Raw genomic sequence first — 20,393 nt, 5'->3', positions numbered from 1 at the left:
AGAGTCAACACGGGACAAACCGTCCTTCCGCACTGTGAAAAAAATAAGCCATAATAAAAGCCGACCTGAAAATCAAACACTGAAAGCCACATCGACCCCTCTTAGAAAACTCGATCTCCTCCTAATAGACTTTGCATGAGTATTAACATCACTTAGAATGATAAATAACAGAAATAGCCTAAACTGTTCAAATGTATGATGAAATGTATGATGATATGATATGATATAGTAATAATGTCAATATTGTTATTTATATGTAGAAAGAATTTGTCATCTTCATTTAAATGTTTTTGTTATTTATCACATTTTTTTAAATTAAAGAAAAAAATAATAAAAGCGCCACTGTACAACGATTTGTTTTCAGATCGTACCTGTTTTCTTCAAATATATCAATTATTTCATTCATTCATTGATGTATTCATAAAGTCGTAGCTGACCAGCTGCCTCCTTCTTCTCAATGCACTCTGTGTGTTTCTCTGGCTGTCACAGTGGAAACTGATCTCTTTTAACGCTCTTTTAACGTTTGAACAACGTTTCAGCTCAGTGCGAGCTGGGACTTTTATTTTGAATCGTGAAGCTGGGACAGTCTGGCAGCATGGCTGAAACGGCTTCTGACGGTGTGGCGGGTCCTCTGCCTGGAAGATGCGCTTTTTACGTTGTGAAAAAGAAACGCTACTGTAAAATGGTCGTTGGACGTGGAAAAACGTTCTGTGGTGAACACGCGAATGCAGTACGTGCGCCAGCTTACCGCGGAGTTTGCGCTGTGTCTGCGCAGCTCTGATGAGTGAACTGTTAGCTGTAGCTCGCCGCTGTGTTTACCTGCGCTGCCTCAGCTCAGCGGGCTTCTCCTGCTCTGCGTTTGCTTAATCTTCTGTCTCTGTGTCTCCCAGGATAAAGAGAGCGAGAGGAAAAGGATCCCCTGCCCTCTGGACCCTAAACAGTGAGGTCACACCACACACTGAAGATCACTGTGAAGGGAAAAGTGCTTCACTGTTTGGAGGCCAAGAATCAAATGTCACCATAGGCCAATTTAGCAAATATAAAAATAAATAAGTGAACAAAAAATATATATAATTTACAGTAACTTACATCACTAAATGTAATTATTTTTGTTTGCATTATTATTTTAAGATCTTCTTTTGCTGGTAAGACTTCAATTAAATTAGATTTTTTAGCCCTCAGTAGTGTTGAAATCATTGTTATTATCATAAAAGGATTTCGATACCCAGCACTACTAGTAGCAGCAAGGCTGTTATGTTAAGACCCTTTTTCTCATTGGACAGCACTGTGTTTGAAGACAGTTTGGCGAAACATCTGAAAAAGTGCAACTCAAAGGAGAAGCCCAAGCCTGTGAGTACTACATCCTTACATTCATGCTGAACTTCTTATCCACCATATTCTTCTGTTTAACGTCCTGCATGCGCCTGACACAATCACTACTCCAGTTAATCCTGTCTCCTGATCTTGTTTGGTTTTCCTAATAGGTTTACTATGTAAAAGACATCAACGCTGGGTCTATAAATGAAGAGGAGGATGCCGTAGATGAGGTGACCACTGCAACACACATGATTAATGGCTTTCACCTAATGCAATACCTAAGAGCGGGTAATGTAATGATCCTTACCGTGATAAAGTGTGTATCAGTACTCAGTACTCTTTTCTGAGTATATCATTAGTACTTTTTAGAACACTGATTAGTGGATCATATTATGGATCATAAAACAGACAGATTAAGAGCCTAGTAGACAGCAACAATGGATCATGGATGCCATCAGTAGGTAAAGAGCAATGCATGAGAGCACAATTGCTGCTGTTTATTGGATTTAGTGTGGCACAGCATGTAATGTTGAATACAAATAATATTTGTATTACATTGATAGTTTTTATGGAGGTTTTTTAATGTGGGAACATGAGACCATTCAGTCTTTCTGTCAAAATGTTGTGATGTGTATCATGAAAATGCTTTTATATAAAGTACTAGAGATTTTTTGCCATATCACCCAATCCTAACCACAAATGGTGTATAATAACTGCCTAGTATAGTAACAAGTAGCTGATAGGATGCCAGCCCATTATGACATTTGTGTTATTTATTTGTTTTACTTTGTTTTAATTTGTGTTTTTTTTTCTCTCTTTTACCTTTTTAAGTAGTTTATTTCTGCAACATTGTATTCAGTTTTTTGCAGCCTTTAAAATTTGGCGCCCCTGTTTTACTGGTGCGTTTTATTCCAGCATTTTTCCAAGCCTTAGATTTAGTTTATGAATATATCTCAATACAAGTGTTTATGAACATTTTAAGTGTCATAATGTTATGTTTTTGGAGTGTCGCGCACCCATTTCACCTAAATCTTAACATGTGTGCATGTGTTCACTAATAAATATGCTGTCATCAACTAAAGGTGTCCATCGCCGATCGAACCAAAGAGGAGTTGGATGACCTGATTGGGCGAATGAAGACTGCCCTGCAAGGTAACGATGCCACACCTTTGACTATATCATGCTCTTCGTGATCTTTCTGGGGGAAAAAGCCAGGCTTATAGAAGCTTGTAACACCAGTTAATATGATTTTTAGGCACAAATGATCACCAATAATACGATCATTATCAGATTTTGACATTTGTCAGTTTATTCATTATGTAAACAGAACAATCCAATTCCTTAGATCAGATTAGGGCCATCATCAGATGATAAAGATACTCTGAATTTTAGTTTTCTTAGTCAAACAAAGGACAGAGCTGCCTTTCACACAGCACCCACAAAATGGCAACAAAACACTTTTAGAGCAATGATGAAAGCAACTATGTGCTTAGTCTTTTATATGATTTACATTCATATTCACATCATATTTCATATATTATTGTATTGCACTGTGTTTTTATAGTTTATTGTTGAATGCTCTGTGTATTGTCGCTCTGGATAAGAGCGTCTGCTAAATGCTGTAAATGTAAATTAATATTCATATGTGCCAATAAAGTAACTCCCATGTTTTGTTTTTTTTAAATGTGGTATGAAGTTTGAACATCTGAGAGCTTATTGATAGATTGCAAAGCATTTGATAACTGTCTGACTCATGTAGACCTAAATCAGGGGTCGGCAACATGTGGCTCTTTTACTGCTCTGTTGTGGCTCCACAGCAGAATTATAAAAATAAAATGATCCTCCTTTGCAGTAAAATAAAGCTCTGCTGATTGTTCGACAGTTTTAACAATAAATGGTCTTAAATGCTGGAGTTAGTGTAGAACTTCTAGTTCACTATTTAAACCTGAAGGCTGGCTGCTGGTCACCATAGCAACGCAGACAGCAGTCTCACCTAGCTAGTAGCCAACTAAATGGCAAAGAGAGAGATTTAAGACAAACATCAATGATTCAGAGACGAATGGACTTATTTGCATTCATCATCACTCGAGCTGGTTTCCAGAGAAACTTTCGAACACCAAAAAGAAATAGACATAAAATGTTGTGGCTCCCAAGGTGTTTTGATTTAATGGCTCTTCTTAACATCTGGGGTGCCCAATTTTTTTCCATTACCTGATTACCCACAACCATGTAAATACATTGAATAAATTACTGACAAAATCTGATTTTCTGCACTTATTAGATTATAAAGTGCATGTAAACCTGCTCAGTGTAATAAGTGTGTTGGGAAATGTTTTGGACTTTCTCCAGATGATTAACATGATCATTGCACTTTGTGTTCTCTCAGGATTGAGCATCAAACCTGTCAGTGGCATCCTCTCTCATCCAGCCCTAAATGAAGCTCTCAGCGATCCAAAAAATGGCAACTTTGCTTTCAAACACCTCAAGCAACAGGTAATAATCAGAACAACTAAACTTCCTAAAACATTTGTCAAGTTGAAAGTCATAATATGTCTGTAACAGGCCTCAATCCTGGGGAATATGGAGGCGTTGGAGCTGCTCGGTCCTCACAGGTGCTACGTTGAGTTTGGTGCTGGAAAAGGGAAGCTTTCACATTGGATTCATGTCGCACTTCAGAAAGCTGAGGACGTCCACTTTCTGCTAGTGGAGAGATCCAGCACTCGGTTTAAGGTATGCATAACAATAATTAGAATGAGGGGCTGTTTTAGCCCAATTTTTGTTCTGTAGGTAAGCTTATTGATATTTAGAGCACCAGTGTAGTGATTCCCACACACAGGCTATATTTGGGTGGTGCGGCAAAGCATATTGACAGGCACTATAAGTATATTTTGTCCGAATTTAACAATATAAACAAGGGCACACTTTACATGAGACACAATTTCAACATCTCTCATTTCATAACACAAACTAACAGTATGTTACAGACCTATAAGCTAAAGCCTTATTTAAATACCCAATTAAGTTTAAATATATATGTATTAGAACACTATTAGTTATTAACTATATAGAATGCTATTCTAATGTGAAGATATCCACACTTAGTATTTCTGATATTGGGTTTTACACAAATTTGTTCAAGTTATTAGGTCACCTCTTAGTCTGGTGTCTGCAGTAAAGACATGCTAATACTTTCTGTGTTTGTTGTTTTATGCGTAATAACATCAAATATTGTCTCACTGGGATATTTGAGTGTTATTTGTTTCAAAATGTGGATGTTCAGAATGCAAAAAAATACATCTCCATCCATTATAAATACTATGGAGCTACTATATGTGAGGGCTGGGCAGAATGACATTTATTATTATGAGAAACTTTCCAACTGCTCTGTAATGCTTCATTACAAATGGAGTAATTTCGAGCGAAGTATGTGAAATGTTCAATTAGAAAATGGTCAGTATGACTATTTTATCATTATCGTGATACACAATGTTTTTTTTTAGTAAGGAACATAATTAGTCCTGTTTACTAAGTTTTAGTGCAGGACAGAATGTGAAATATTAAAGAAATTGAGTTCTAGATGGCAGTTTTTTACATGTGGCACTACTGCATTATGTCTATGTGCCAAAATATTGTGATATGTATCGAATATTGTGAAAAAAAAAATATTGTCTTTAGGTATCGTGATATCATATTCTTGCCACATCTCCCACCCCTGTGTTGTACACACATCAGTGTACTTTTAATTTTTGCTAGTATATTCAAAGGTGGAACTGCTTTTTTCTGTTTCAGCCTATCAGATGTCAAATATTGAGTAACGGATACAGGAGATCATCTGCACTGTGCAACGTCGTTACTGTGCGAGACATTATTGTCTGTACTGAGCACCAGCTGGACATTATATCTCTCTACTCATTACCATGCACTGCCATTTTGTTTATACGTCCATAAACCTTGCATATTGCACTGTCACTTGTTTATACACCCAGCCATATTTCACAACTATTAGCGTATGTTATTGTTTCCGTGCCATATGGCATGCTACACTGCGTTGTCACCTGCACAACATTCATGCGAACACTCATTTTACTAACTTATTTCTGTACTGCATATTCTATTTTATGGTTGTTTTAGCATATTTTGTTATATATCTTTACTCCTTTTTCATTTATGCATCTGTATAATAGCGCAGGGAAATAATTTTGCTCATTGCTCTACTTGGTGCTGCTGTAATGGACGACTTTCCCTCTGGGTTTAATAACGTGGTCTGTCTATCGATTTAAATTATAAACATTATGACAGCGTTCTTACATAATGTTATGACATAGCATGACAACTTCTTGAAGTATCATGTTATCACCTTTTTGCCATACCTCCCACCTCTACTCTAGATGGTATGTAAGCGTGAGGAAAGAGAAGCGTGGGCTTACCGATGGGCGCACTGGGCTTTCTTTATTTTCCTCAAGGCTCATTTTAACGTGTGAAATGTGATCAGCTCTGTTTTTCTTGCTAAAATGCTATTTTCTTGTTTGTTAAGGTAGATGGCAAACACAAAAACACAGACTCAGCATTTGACAGGCTGCAAGTTGATATTCAGCACCTTGACTTAAGTAAGTGACTTGGCAGTCTCACCCGCACATGACAAACCGGAGTTGATTGCTGAAGTTTGTTTATTCCTGGTGATGCCAAAGAGTGAACGGACAGACGGATGGATGGATGGATGGAAATAAATGTGACACTCTTGTTCTTTCCCATAAACCTCTATAGGAAAAGTTCCCATTTTGAGAGAAAAGGGGCTTCCTGTGATTGCAGTGGGTAAACACCTGTGTGGTGCAGCAACTGGTGAGAAGGGAATATGACCTCTTCCGATAATTCTGACGTTCACGTTATTTGCTTTTTCCTTGTAAGCTCTTACCGGATTTCTTTCTCTACACACAGACTTGGCTCTGAGATGTTTATTTGAGCATGGCCTTAAAGATAAAGACAGTCAGCCCCCCACTAAGCGTATAAAGCTGAGTGAGCGAGCCGAGGAGGAAACGGCGCCCGATATCCCAGCAGACGACAAAGAAATTAGAGGACAACTTGCAGTATCAGGAGTTGCCATTGCCCTGTGCTGTCACCATCGCTGTGACTGGAAGCATTACGTGGGGAAGGAGTTCTTCAGAGAACGAGGCCTCGGACCTAGAGAGTTTGCTGCTTTCCAGCGCATGTCCAGCTGGGCTACTTGTGGCATGAGTCGAGTTAGCCATGCCCACAAGAAATCCCTACAAGAGAATGTCAGCATAACAGAAGACGAAGAAGAACAGGCTGAGCATGACGGGAGTGATGAGACAGTACCTGATAACCTTAACAGGTCAGTAAGGCTCAGCAAATACACTCCGCAGACTTGCTGGGGTCATTGTCTTCTTGATAACTGTTGAATCTCTGTTCCCTGTTAGTGCTGTGTCAGCAGAGGAGCGAGAGCACATTGGACGCCTGTGCAAGATGCTGATCGACCATGGCAGGCTGCACTACCTTCAGCGAAGAGGCTTCAAGTCCAACCTTAGATATTACACCACCAGAGACGTGTCTTTAGAGAATGTGCTTCTGACTGCTGTTCCTGTCTAACATCCTGCCCCCTAATGCTGGAAACAGGCATTACACGTACATACAAACATTACATAAATGCAGAAAAGAGCATATTGTTGCTGTCATCTCAAAACCTCAGAACTCCATTTGTAGCTCTTTTTTTTTTTTAAATGGCAGTTGCGCTTTATATAGACTTCTGAAGCCGTGTCATCATTTTGTAGTCTTATTTGTGCCCATATAAGGAATTCTGAGTCTAAGCTGGTGTTCTCTAAGGGGAAAAGTGAACAGCATTTGCGAAAATTGACAACAAAAATGTTCCAAAGCTGGTATGTTTTATCCTACATACGTTTTATTTCAAATTTTACTAGATCCTCTGAATTCTGAGGTTCTTAAATCTGCGGTCTGTATGATTGAAAGAAGTATCATTACTCAGTCGGGAGCGAAATAAAAAAAATGCTAAAATATGGTCTTCATGTGCTGCTACGTGTCACCATGTAAATCCCCAAAGCCTTAAGGAATCATTTAAAAGTCAGAAGGTTTTTGTGTTTTCTGACCACGACATACATCTTTCCGCATTAACGTCGCAGACACAGGCTCAAGAAGAAGGCCCGGCTCAACGATTGGGTCTCGCATGCAAAATCAACATTAATGATGAAGAGATAATGACGATAGTAGATAATTCACTCTCTTCCTCAGAAGACACGTCCTTCACCAAGTTTTGATCGAGTTCTCTCGAATACTCTTTCAGCTTGATCGCAATCATCAGATTCATCTACTCGGGGAAGGGGTCTGAAGCACAACACGCAATGTGAACCTTACATAGTGCAGCTTTAAGTAGTCAAAAATGAGTACTGTTATATGCAAGTTAATGCTACTGCTCAAACAGATGACATGAAACTGACAACCTCTCCAAAATACCCCTCGCAAGCTTTGTCCAGTGTGATAGTTAAGATGCTTTGGCATTTCTAGCTCACAGTTTGTGTAGCTGGAATTGGTTTAAAATGGAGTTAAAGTACAGAATTGGACTTACTTTCATGTGATGTCATTTCAGTGCACAACAGTGTTGGCTTGCTTGTAGCATTATGTATAGTTCGACTGCTAAATGACCTCTCAAGTCAGAGGGTCCAGTGACGTGCAAAGGGAAAAGTGTACGCAGAACAAAATGCATCAGCTTTGGAACGTGTGTTTACCGCATGGCCTTCCATTTGTTCCATAGAGAAGAACAGCTTAGACATCAAGTTCTTTCAATGGACATGAGAACACACAACTTTAGAGGTTTACTGCGTGGAACTTTCATAATGAAAGGACTAATAGAAATAGTCCAAAATGACTTGTTACATTGGCATATATTAAAATCAGAAACTACATTTATAAATGGAAAAATCATATTTTAAGGTGTCCTTTTCTGAGACATGAGGACTTTGTTATGACAGTGACTAAATATTGTTTTTTTTTTTTGTTCAGTTCTTTTGCCATGAACATTTGGACAGACGGGCAGCAGCTGGCACAGTAAGCAGACACAACAGCACAATTAGCAGTATGGCGCCCCCTAGTGCACTGACTAGAGAGGCAAAATGCAGAAGAGGCTTTACAGGACGTGCAGGACAGATGGAACAGGACAGGCCACCTTGGACGAAAGAGCAGAGCAGACGGTGGCATGCAGGACGTCACAGTGACGACGCAGTGATCTCTAAACCACCATCCAGCGTCACATTTAGCACAGAGGTATAAGTCTGGGAATCTGAAACACAGATTGAAATCAGGTTTATTCACAGGCATTTTCATTTTAGCTTTATTTTATTATACTTATTTTTATTTTGTCATTTTTGTATGAAAACTTTTAGAATTTGTGCGCACGGTGCACATTGAGTATAGCGTAACCTCTTTTGCGGGCCTCGTGGATGTAGTGGTGCATGAACTCTCGGCCAAACATTTCCCTGTCGTCCTCTTCGTCCACGTCCTCTTTCACATCTGGCAGAGACACGTCGTAGGTCAGCGGATTGTCTCTGAAATTTACAAACCTGCCAAAAAACCATCGTAAAACCTTCATTTATACATGATTCTTTTTATTCATCAATAAAATTGGAATTCGCTCGGCTTCTGTCTAGAATCTGTCAACATGGGAGCTTTTGTCTGTATTGTTCTTGCATGAAGCCCAAAAGTTCAATAAGAAATAAATGAAATGATATAAAAGATATTCTCACCGAAACCAATGCTAAGCTGCAAAGAGGAACTCCACCAATTTCAGTTGTTAAGATGAGGTTTGATGTGAAATGGTAGAGAAACGGACTCAGAATTGTTTACAGTGGTGCAGATAGGAACCAGAGTTTGTGATGTTTACAACATAAATATAGCCATTTTATTTACTATCCAGAACCACCAGTGAACCTATGCGTGTCTTGCGAGTTTTAATATGTAATGTTGATAATGGTGAAATTGTGATTTATCTGAAAACAAAATTTTCTGAGGACTAATTTGCCCCACAGCTCCCTACAAGTATCTCTCCCTCATGAAAGTCTCTAGGCCAAAGTCAGTGAGTGCGTTTACATGCATTCAATAATCTCATAACTGCAGAAAATCATTTTTTGTCAGTAATCCAATCAACGTGTTTACCTGCACTTGAGTAATCAGATAATGGGAAACCTCAGGTCTGACTTGCGTAAGCAGTAATCAGATTTCTGCTTTGCAACCAGCCAATAAACTCACAGAAGAAGACGTGATGTAAATGTATAGCTCAAACTTTATGACAGCTGTTTTTTTTTTTCACGCCACTTTACCGGAAAATATGAACATACATCATCTAGAAGATGAATTTTTAAATCCTTTCTCTCGTTAAGCATGTATTTGGTTTCAGCATTGCTCTAAAACTGTTTTGCTGTGTCTCGCGGCAGCAGTGCTCGCTTAATTCCGGTACAGCAGTCTCATCCACCCATACGCAGTCTGAGAAATCCGAAAGAAATCAGAGTAAGAGTCCACCTGCACTGAGAAATCTGACCACTGAGCTAAAATCCCAGCTCTCTCTATCAGAATTCTTAATCCTATCTAGGAAATCAGAGTGCTGTTTATATGACCATTTGAATAATCAGTTAACCGCAGAAATCCGATTATGATCAGAATCTGCAGCCTGCATATTCATGAATATTTTACCTAATTACTTTATGTGAGGGGGCTTCTATAGGCCTTGGAACGTTTTTGACATGTGGTTCCTATCACTACCACTGTGAACAATTCTGACTAGAAGCATTTCAAATCAAAAGACTTAAATGCAACGGTGCCTAAATGTTTCTTGCTTTAGGTTCTTCACCCTCACCTGAACACTTAAGGTCCTTAGTTAACATTTTAGTTTCTCAGCCTTAAATCCAAAGGTAGTTTTATAGAAAGCCCTTGCGGTGAAAAACGGTATTATGTGATATTTTTTGTCTGGTATGGCATCGATTGATTCTCTATTAAAATAAAGGGGTCACTAAAACATAAAGCATTGTTTGGCTTTTTGATGTAAAAGGTTGTATAAAATAAAGTGGTAAACAAAACAACTGATAATCCAAAAAAGGTGGGATGGTGAATATAAGATTTTTCATTGGAAGGGTTTGATTTACACAGTTGAATTATTCATTTTTATAACGTATTCAACAGCTTAGGGTTCAAAAGAAGGGTGTTTCTTCTCTGGCGTCGCTCCAAAGGACGCTTTTTGCACCTTTATTTTTAAGTAGACGTAGAAAACTGCGTCACCTGAGGTTTGTCATGTCCTCCATCAGTGGAGGGATGTCCCTTAGCTTGTTCTTACTGAGCACCAGTGTGTCCAGACTGGGCATGCGGCTAATGTTGTCTGGCAGATACTCCAGCTCGTTCCTCTGTAGCCACAGTGTGTGTAACTTCTCCATCCTGGATCATGAAAATATAACACAATTGTGACGGATTATTTAAAACTGCATACCCAGCAGTTGGTTCAAATAAAGGATGTTAGCACTGACTGTAGAGATCTCCGTCCTGCAGAGAGTTTAGAGACTCCTTATCTGACCTGACTCTGAGGGTCTTGATGTTGGAGTCTCTAACAGTAAACTGTGGCTAAACCTTATAGATCTAGAGGAGAAGAGCTGAGTTGGGTTTAATGGTGAATAAACATAGTTAACGACGGTACCTGTGGATGTCATCTGGTAATCTGTCCAGCCTGTTCCCTCCCATGTCCAACCACTCCAGGGCAGGGAGACTCACCACGCACTCGGGGATTGTGGTGAATTGGTTCATGGAGAGGTCCAGGTGGTACAGTTTCTTAAGATTGCTGAGCTGCGGAACCAAGATTTTCCTTTGTGAATATTAGAAACAACAAAAATTTGTAGATTCTGGAAACTTTGTGCATAATTTAATGGTTGAAGTGCAAACAAAGTGATTGAGTGGCTTGATGTGAAATGTTTTATTGCAGAGAAATTTCTTTTCAGTGGTGGTGATGGGAACCCAGGGTTGTGATACTGTAACACAAATATAGCCATTTTATTTACTATCCAAAATCACTAGTGAACTTATATGTGTCTTCTGAGCTTTTATATGTGATGGCAATAATGATACAATAATGGTTGTACTTTTAAAAAAATCTGGGGGGACTATTTTACCTTTCAAAACCCTGTAATTCTCTTCCATAAATAGGTCTAAAAAATGTGTTTTAGGCCAAAGTGTAATCTCTAAACTATCATAAAACAGTGTCTCAGATGTCAGGCGACATACTCGTCACCATTTCATCTAATAGTTTTCTGTGAGTGAGCTTTCAGAGGCTCTAAAGGGAAACTCCACCAGTTTTTTTTAAAAATGTCTACATGATTAATATGCAAACGAATCATTCAGAGTGTTTTCATGAGAAATTGTACATTGTAGAGAAGCTTACTGACTCTGATTACTGACTGCTTGACTTCTTTACAATGGTGGTGATAGGAACCAGGAGTCACAATGTCTACTACATTAAGGCCACAATTTTAACATAAACTATTTCATGTAATAACTGTGTGAGGGAGCTTTTGGAGGTGGATGTCCAGAACCTGTCACCACCACTGTGAACAATTCTGGCTTGATAAGTTTCTCTAGAACAGAGCCTTTCACACCAAACCATTCAGAATGACTGTTTACATCTCAACCATGTAATTATGCAGACATTTTGAAAAATGACGGAGTTTCCCTTTAAGATCTTCAGACATCCGGTTCCTATCACCACCACTATGAAAAATTCTGACTCTGAAGTTTCTCTAGAACTACTTTTTCATTTCACCTCAAACCACTCTGAATTACTGTTTACATCACCATTTAATTATGCAGAAAAGTTACAAATCTGTGAAATGCCCCTTTAAAAGTAGGATCTTACACTGAATATATAGTATGCAATTAAGCTAGTGGATGCAGTCGGAGCACTGGCCTGTTTCATTATACCTGCTCAGGCAGCTCGTCCATATCTGAGTTCATTGCCAGTTCCAGCTTCTCCAGACTCTCACAGCTGCTCAGCTCCTCTGGCACACAGCTCAGCCTGTTATAGCTCACTAGGAGCTCTCGTAACCGAGTTAATTTACCTGCAGAGGAGACCATCCAGCACTTTCCATTCATTTTCATGGCAGTATGAAAGCTCAGTGGTAGACTTAGATGAAGGAGAGGTAACGCAGGACTCTACACAGCACACTAACCTATTTCTTTAGGGATTTCTGTGATTGAGTTGCGAGAAAGGTCCAGCACGATGAGGCCCTGGAAGCTGGAGATGAAGCGGGGGATCTTCTGAAGGCCTGTCCGGTGCAGCTGCCACTCCTGAATGTGAGTGAGCTGGACCAGCGCTGGAGGGAGAGTCTGTAACAGGACATCTGTGAAATGCTATGTGGGAAAAGCAACATAGTGGAGCATGAAACAAGTAGTTCAGAACTTCAGAGGGTTACATAGTACCGTCCATTCTTCCTTTTCAATGCGTAGGATGACCCTCCCATCCTCCGTCACCACTTTTTCCTTTAATTTGGCCAAGGTGATCCTGTCCTCCCATGCTCCTGCCAGCCTGTGTCAGAGATGAAGGGCCAGAATGAAAACAGCTACTAGTTATAGCTTTCAGTGTTATTTTCAGGTTCAGTAGGACGGAAATGCTTGCTTTATTTATGTAAACCCATTCTTCTGCAAAGTTTTATGCTTTTGTGCTTTTATATAAAAACTTAACATGAAATGATGTCACACATCAGCAAACATGTTCACAACCATTTCGAGTCATAATGCTTTGAGGTAGCTTTTTTAGTGGCATTAAATGCTTCAGATGTCTTTCCGTTCTGATTCTCTACGAATGGAGTGTTTCACAAACCACTCTGGATGACTTTGTTTACATTAAGCAGGAACTTTGAAAGATATGGTGGAATTGCCCTTTAAAACCAAATTAGAAAATTGGCGGCTGTGACTTAAAAACGTAGATTATTTTCCTTGCGAAAAACACTAGTACAAGTATAGTGATCATTTGAAAGCACATCACTTAAGTCCATGTAAATGAGTGAATATAAGTAGTCACTGCCCATTTCTGGCCTTCAACGCTCTAAAACGCCACCTCATCAGCTGAAGACTGGAGAAAGCTGCTGTAACACTAGAAAGAAACCTGACTGACTGACCGACTCCTTGGCTGCGGTTTGAAGGTGAAGGGATGAGCATCACTCACCGTCCCACTGCTGCCCTCTCCCTCTGCTCCTTCTCTCTCTTCAGATCATCCTTGCTCTTGTTTATCCTCGTCTCCCACAGAGCCTTGATGGAGTTCACCGTCCCAAAGCACACCGTCACCCCGGTCATGAGGACCCTGCACACGTGCACTTCCCCCCACGGTGACCACTGGAGCTCTGCTGTGCGTTACTAAGCAGAGGGGTACAATAAAAAGACAAGAGCGTGTGACCTCAGAATGTGCTCTTCATTACTAAAACATTTTATAGGAACTATAATGAATGCTAAAGGGCCCAATATAATGAAAATATACTAAAATTGCTAATTCATAAAAAGAATGAATGGGTTTGATTGAGTATGTACACATTGTTTCCAATGAAATAGTTCACTTCACAGACCATACATGGACACTAAGCTGCCCATTTCTTTGTGACATCATAAAAACCAATTCATTCTAACCGCAGTACTGAGACAGCATTGATTCATGTTATGAATGACCTCAGGCTCAGCGCTGATGCACAAAATTTTAGCTTTTATTAGATCTTAGTGCAGCCTTTGATACTGTTGACCACAAGATTTGAATCCAGTGTCTTGAAGGCTGGGTCAGCTTCTCGGGCACAGTTTTAGAGTGGTTTAAATCATGTTAAGGCAATAGCCGGTTCATGGTTTCAATAGGAAATCATTCATCAAAAAGATTTGTCATTCCTTGTGGAGTGCCGCAAGGTTCAGTTTCAGGGCCTTTGCTTTTCTATTTGTACATGCTGCCTCTAAGTGATGTCATTAGGAAACATAATATACATTTTCATAGCTGTGCTGACGACACCCAGTTATACATTTCCTTTCCTTCTGATGATCAAGGCTCCGTACACAGACTGACCAGCTGTGTGTCAGATATTTCTCAGCGGATGTCGCAAAATCATTCATCTGTAAAGCAGTTTAAGCTGCCGCTTATTATTATTATCATTTACATACATCCTACAGCAGTTAAGCTCCGCCCATTCATGCTGGTGTTATAAGGAGTGTTTCGGCCTGGGGTGCTTTGTGCATAAAGCAGCCAATCAGAAGAGAGATCATTTACATGTATTTGTCTTAAAGGTGCAGTAAGAAAGTAAAAATGAATTACGGTTGTTTATGGTGCATAAGATGACAAGTATCCTAAGTGAACCTCAGGGGGACATAAATAAAACACGTAAGAATGCAGGATAGGGGCTCTTTAACACAGCAGACAAGCTTATACTAAATGGAAATGGAGCTATAAAACTCATACTACACAAAATAAAGATGGTTAAGCTGTTTATAGTCTACTAAAATCAAATCTACTGCTGTTGTAACATTTAAAGACAGCTGAGAAAGACAGCAGCACTTACCTCTCTCATCAGCTCAGCTCAGTTTCTGCGTTGTCTCTTGACATTTCCAGTCCTGAATTGTTCTCTCTGGTTGCACACAGATCTCATCAATGTTACACTGGCACCAAAATTCCCTTAACAGTCCCAAAGTGTGGAAAGAAGTGCCAGCTTTGCTTAAAAAGCAATTATCCTGATGGTGTTTGTCATTGGTGTTCCCACATGAAGAGTAACTCTGGCCAAGGTCTAAATTTAGAGCCAACACTGGGAATAGTGAGGTCACATGGCAGTGCTGGCACAAAAGCAGCTGCCTCCTGACACACACGGCTGCAAAAAGACCCCCAATAAATGGAGCAGGCATAGCCAGATCAACAATGGACAGTATCTCCGACAGGCTCTGGCAGTCAAGTGAGCTCATAAGCATAGCAGGCATCATGTGACTGCAGAGACATTTAGTCTACATCCCTGAACTAGTCTAAGCTTTCCAATCTGGCCTGTATTTGAACTTAGAAATATAATTATTTAACAATCATAACATGATTCAAAAGTTTGGGTATCACCGGTCAAATGTTCTGGGTGAAAAGTTCACGCGTCCTCTACAGAAAACACACCTCTGCACATTTTAAACGAACAGTTACTGTTTGCTGAATTTAACATATCTAACATAAAGCGTGGCCTGTGCAAAAGTTATGGCACATTTTACATTTTATATTTCTTCTCTCCAGAGGATTTTCACTGAGAAAATCTACAAAATGTGTAGTAGTAATAGTCATTTATGTCCCAAAATCCTATCTTCACAAAATCCCATATTCCATGGACCCTATATTCTGAAATTCCTATATTCGCAAGATCCTATTTTCTCCTGTATTACCGTAATTCTGTTTTCCCAAAGTCCTATATTCCCAGGACCCTATTTTCCCAAATTTGTTCATTCCCAGTAAGACATTTTTCCAAAGTCCAACATTGCCGGGATTCTATTTTCCCAAGGTCCTATATTCCCACGATCTTGAATTCCCAGGACCTAGGACAAGATAAAATCTGTTTTTGGTGTTTATGTATGTGCTGCTTCAATATAGATTCCCTTATTAAAACGCATTCTAAACTGAATATTTCAGTGAACGTGTTTAAATACAGCATGTCTTTATTTTATTCATCCTTTTTGTTTGAACAGATTATTAATAACATTGCAAAACATTACCAAAGCTGGCGCACTTCGCGAAACACTGCACTCTTTAGGCACATTCTCAATGACAGAACCTGCCCTTCAGTACTGTTTATAGCTCTTGTCAGCTTGCCATCACCAGATCCCCTTTGGGGAATCCCATATACTCCAGATTTATAATCTAATTTTTTCTTCGCTAACTTGCATCCTGGCCTGCTATTGAAGCATAATGTAAAGAGCTGAACACAGGGCTCTGGGAACAGAGATGTCCGCTTCAGTTTAATGTCAGCTTTACTCTCATGCGAATGTAAAAGTGCAAGCTTGCTGTTAGCTTTTATGTGGCATTGTTTGTATTTCAACTCCTTAATTCAGAGGATCAGGACGTTCAGGGAAAAATGTACATGAACACTGAGTTTTATTGGGCTTCAAACATTTTTATTTACCAGCTTTCAAAATGCCAATGTGAATAACGCACTATAAATAAAACATTCATTATTCCCAATAAAAAAATAATTGGAAAAAAAGGAGCACAACCTCGTATCTCCAAAATGACTTTACAGGAGGAGGAAAAAACATACTTCATTTTTAATGTAAGTCGATGGAACCCGACTTTTCTCCAAGTAATTTTGGGCTGTTTCTTTTGGTCCATTCATCATGAAATTTAGACACAATGTAAAAGACAACAGGCATTTTCAAATGATGACAAAAACTGAAAAACACCAAAAATTGAGATAAAAGGTTTTGGTCCGACAGCAGGGGTGCATTCATAAGAGTGAGAACAGAAATCTTACATGCTAAAATACCTACTTAGTAGTAAAATATGAATTAGAATTAAGTTTTTATGTCAAATTTTATGTTTGTACTAGTCTTAATAGCATTTTCGTTGTTCAAACCGAGTTGCTTAAATTAAGATGCTGCACATTTAAAGGGTAATGCCACTAATTTTTCAATTCATTGAGTCATTAACAAAGTCATTCAGAGTGGTTTGGTGTGAAATGGTTTAATAGCAGAGAAACTGAAAACTTTGTTTGGGGACTATTTTACCTTGACCGTGCATAGATTTAAGGGGAATTCCACCAATTTCTCAAAATTTCAGAACAATTCCATCCGTGAGATTCAAACATTCATTCAGAGGGTTGGTGATGGGAACCAGGGGTCGCCATGTCTACAGTAGAAATATAGACACTTTATTTACTGTCCAAAACCACCAGAAAACCTACACGACTGTTTGAGGTTTTATATGTAATGCTGATGATGGTAAAACAGTAAAAAATCTGAAAAAGGTTTTTTGGGGTGTCAACTTGCCTAATCCCTCCACCAAGAATAGATTAAAAATATTTATTTATAAAATATTGATTAAAATAAATTGATTAAAGTACATTTTAGGCCACAATTTTATCATAAAACTACCATAAACAATGTCTCAGACATCAGGCTGAGTATGCATAACAATTTCAAGTCATAACATTCTGTGATGGGGCTTTTAGAGGCATTAAATGCTTCAGACGTCTGGTTCCTATCACCACCATAGTGAACAGTTCTGACTCAGCAAGTTTTTCCTCAATGGAGCTTTTCACATCAAACCGCTCCGAATGACTTTGTTTACATCTCAACCGTTTAATAATGTAGGATTAATGAAAAATCAGGAGAGTTCTCCCTTAAAATAAATTGATTAAAATATGTTTCAGATCATTTTACCACAAAACTATAATGAAGCAGTGTCTTAAGCATCACAACCAATTCATGTAGGAACTTTTAGTGAGGGAGCTTTTAGAGGTGGACGTCTGGTTCCTATCACCACCACTGTGAATAATTCTAGACTGAAGCATTTCATACCCAGAAATTTTGAAAAATCAGTGGACTTCCCCTTTAAAGCCTATTCCTGGTACACAGCAAAAAGTATACAGAGGGCAAAAAGGTGCTCGTTTTTGAAGACGTATTCAGTGAAAGTGTCCGCTGCTGGACACCAGACCCCCCTGCTTGAGCATGTGACGTCAGAGTCTCGGAGCTGCCCGATGGCCACGTAGGAAATGAGTTTATATCGCTCGTATGAGAGACGTTTGGCTGCGTCTTTAATGCTGTCGGACAGCTCTGTGGCTACTGCCGAGCAGCTGGCGGTGTACTCCAGGCAGCCGAGCCTCGCGTCCACTGTGCTCTTCATGACCGAGCGTACGAGCTCGTTGGGGAAGCGCCGGTGTGGAGCTGTTTGATACGGACGCCACGCGCTCTCTCCGGGGTGGATGGTGATGGACCGTGTCCAGGGGATGGACTCTTCTGTCTTTACTGCCCCTGCGTTCTTCTTTGTCCTGTTCCTTTGTTGCTTGGAGTCATTTTCAGCCTTAATGGTCACTCTGGACTTCTGACTCTCACGGCCAAATCCCCTTCTGTCTGAGCACGTGACGGAGCTACGGGGCTGTGCACCCACCAAACATCAGAAATAAGGCATATTACAAACTTCATGTACTTAAAAATATATGAAATTAAGTATTTTGATGATATTATGAGGTTTAAATTGGCTTCTTATTCCAATTCCCCGATCCACCTTAAATGGTACAACCGCTACATTAAATGGTGCAGCAGCTAATGTAGCTGCCGCACCATTTAAGGTGGAACGGGAAATTCGAATAAAAAGCTGGCCAATTAGCGAATTTCTACTTTTTTAACTGCCCTCTTAAAGTAGGGGGATCTTTAAGGGATATTTAGTGAAGGGAACGGTTCTCTTTAGAACCTTGAGTTCTATAAGTAACTGTTTAAATGGGTCTTCAGAATGATGGAGAACGTTGTACAACGATAGCGACGATAGCAGAACCCTTTTGGTGCTATATAGAACCATTTCCCCCAAAAAGGTTCCATATAGAACCATATACAACACATTCTCCTTCAATCCAAGAGCTTCACCATGCAAAGAACCAATCATGAAACGGTTTTATACAGAACTCACAGTTCTAAGCAGAACCAGTCTCTTTACAGAAGAACCCTTGATGAGCAATCTTTTTTCAATGGTGTATTTTTGTCCTCCCTTCGGGTTTAATTCCGTTCTGTTCTGTTAAATGAGCTTTAGCATTTTGCCAAACACAGGAAAATTAGAGCCCAACATCAGTTCCTGTGCTGATAGATGCTGGTTGTACTAAAAAGTTTAATAAAGATTTTTTATCTGCTGCATTTCTGTTCAGGTTACGTTTACAGCAGTCTAGTTTTACTTCTGCATAACTAAGAATACCCTTAGAAAACATCATAATGGAAGAAACATCATACATAATTTGTAATAATTGTTGTAAAAGTATAAAAACCAACATACCAACATGTCTTCCTTTCACATTTAGCAGAACACCTGTCTGATATAATCCTCCTGCCTCGAGAGCCTGTATTGAGAAAGTGTAGGAGCTCTGCTAGAGCAGATATGGGCTGTAGAGTGACCAAGAGCCCAGGTTTTGGTCTCATTAGCTCCACCTCCTATACTGGGTGATCACTTTTAAAGGCAAACTCCACCATTTTTTCCTTCACATTTCCGCTTACACTATATTTCCATCAGTATTCACTCACTCATCCAAATCACTGAATTCAGGTGTTCCAATCACTTCCATGGCCACAGGTGTATAAAACCAAGCCCCTAGGCCTGCAGACTGCTTCTACAGACATTAGTGAAAGAATGGGTCACTCAGGAGCTCAGTGAATTCCAGCGTGATACCGTGACGCCTCCTGTGGAACAAGTCCAGTCGTGAAATTTCCTCACTACTAAATATTCTACAGTCAACTGTCAGTGGGATTATAACAAAGTGGAAGCGATTGGGAACGACAGCAACTCAGCCACATAAAATGACAGAGCAGGGTCAGCGGACGCTGAGGGACATAGTGTGCAGAGGTCGCCAACTTTCTGCAGAGTCAATCACTACAGACCTCCAAACTTCATGTGGCCTTCAGATTAGTTCAAGAACAGCGTAGAGAGCTTCATGGAATGGGTTTCCAAGGCCGAGCAGTGGCATCCAAGCCTTACATCACCAAGCGCAATGCAAAGTGTCGAATGCAGTGGTGTAAAGCACCACCACTGGACTCTAGAGCAGTGGAGATGTGTTCTCTGGAGTGACCAATCACGCTTCTCCGTCTGGCAATCCAATTGACGAGTCTGGGTTTGGTGGTTGCCAGGAGAACGGTACTTGTCATTGTGCCAAGTGTTTGGTGGAGGGGGGATTATGGTGCGGGGTTGTTTTTCAGGAGTTGGGCTCAGCCCCTTAGTTCCAGTGAAAGGAACTCTTAATGCTTCAGCACCAAGAGATTTTGGACAATTTCATGCTCCCAATTTTGTGAGAACAGTTTGGGGACGGCCCCTTCCTGTTCCAACATGACTGCGCACCAGT

General features: G+C 39.8%; 3 protein-coding genes across 5 annotated transcripts; 1 reads left to right on the top strand and 2 right to left on the bottom strand.

Moving 5' to 3' along the window:
- The first annotated feature begins 594 nt into the window (after positions 1–594).
- Positions 595–10,357, top strand: trmt13 (tRNA methyltransferase 13 homolog). 3 transcript variants are annotated; one of them, XM_017701280.2, is made up of 12 exons: positions 595–730; positions 891–940; positions 1,284–1,350; positions 1,485–1,547; positions 2,400–2,469; positions 3,704–3,810; positions 3,880–4,047; positions 5,852–5,924; positions 6,082–6,156; positions 6,253–6,667; positions 6,753–6,957; positions 8,347–10,357. In XM_017701280.2, exons 1-11 carry the CDS (start codon positions 596–598, stop codon positions 6,919–6,921), a joined length of 1,392 nt encoding a protein of 463 aa, XP_017556769.1. In that variant the 5' UTR covers position 595; the 3' UTR covers positions 6,922–6,957; positions 8,347–10,357. The 3 variants fall into 3 exon arrangements, with proteins under 3 accessions (XP_017556769.1, XP_037401299.1, XP_017556768.1); XM_037545402.1 differs by having other exon boundaries at positions 3,904–4,047; positions 6,753–10,357; XM_017701279.2 differs by having other exon boundaries at positions 6,753–10,357.
- Positions 8,342–15,166, bottom strand: lrrc39 (leucine rich repeat containing 39). The gene is made up of 9 exons (XM_017701281.2): positions 14,901–15,166; positions 13,538–13,725; positions 12,793–12,898; positions 12,543–12,699; positions 12,295–12,431; positions 11,021–11,166; positions 10,612–10,764; positions 8,764–8,903; positions 8,342–8,623 (listed from the first exon to the last, which is right to left on the bottom strand). Exons 2-9 carry the CDS (start codon positions 13,663–13,665, stop codon positions 8,550–8,552), a joined length of 1,041 nt encoding a protein of 346 aa, XP_017556770.1. The 5' UTR covers positions 13,666–13,725; positions 14,901–15,166; the 3' UTR covers positions 8,342–8,549.
- A 2,089-nt stretch (positions 15,167–17,255) lies between these two features.
- On the bottom strand, positions 17,256–19,493 carry LOC108429480 (tctex1 domain-containing protein 1-B). Its single transcript, XM_017701236.2, has 2 exons — positions 19,337–19,493; positions 17,256–18,451 (listed from the first exon to the last, which is right to left on the bottom strand). The coding sequence occupies exons 1-2, from the start codon at positions 19,340–19,342 to the stop codon at positions 17,915–17,917; spliced, it is 543 nt and encodes a 180-aa protein (XP_017556725.1). The 5' UTR covers positions 19,343–19,493; the 3' UTR covers positions 17,256–17,914.
- Positions 19,494–20,393: the final 900 nt, after the last annotated feature.

The sequence above is a fragment of the Pygocentrus nattereri genome, chromosome 15 (assembly GCF_015220715.1).
Source record: "Pygocentrus nattereri isolate fPygNat1 chromosome 15, fPygNat1.pri, whole genome shotgun sequence".
NCBI lineage: Eukaryota > Metazoa > Chordata > Actinopteri > Characiformes > Serrasalmidae > Pygocentrus > Pygocentrus nattereri.
The sequence above is the reverse complement of the archived record's forward strand: the minus strand, read 5'-3'. Positions and strand labels throughout refer to the sequence as shown.

Coding starts and splice junctions, on each gene's coding strand:
- trmt13 (XM_017701280.2), top strand. CDS start 596: ATGGCTGAAACGGCTTCTGACGGTGTGGCGGGTCCTCTGCCTGGAAGA. Junction 731..890: donor GTGGTGAACACGCGAATGCA/GTACGTGCGCCA, acceptor TGTGTCTCCCAG/GATAAAGAGAGCGAGAGGAA. Junction 1,548..2,399: donor AGGAGGATGCCGTAGATGAG/GTGACCACTGCA, acceptor CATCAACTAAAG/GTGTCCATCGCCGATCGAAC.
- lrrc39 (XM_017701281.2), bottom strand. CDS start 13,665: ATGACCGGGGTGACGGTGTGCTTTGGGACGGTGAACTCCATCAAGGCT. Junction 12,700..12,792: donor TTGAAAAGGAAGAATGGACG/GTACTATGTAAC, acceptor GTCCTGTTACAG/ACTCTCCCTCCAGCGCTGGT. Junction 8,904..10,611: donor GAGGACATGACAAACCTCAG/GTGACGCAGTTT, acceptor GTTTTTTGGCAG/GTTTGTAAATTTCAGAGACA.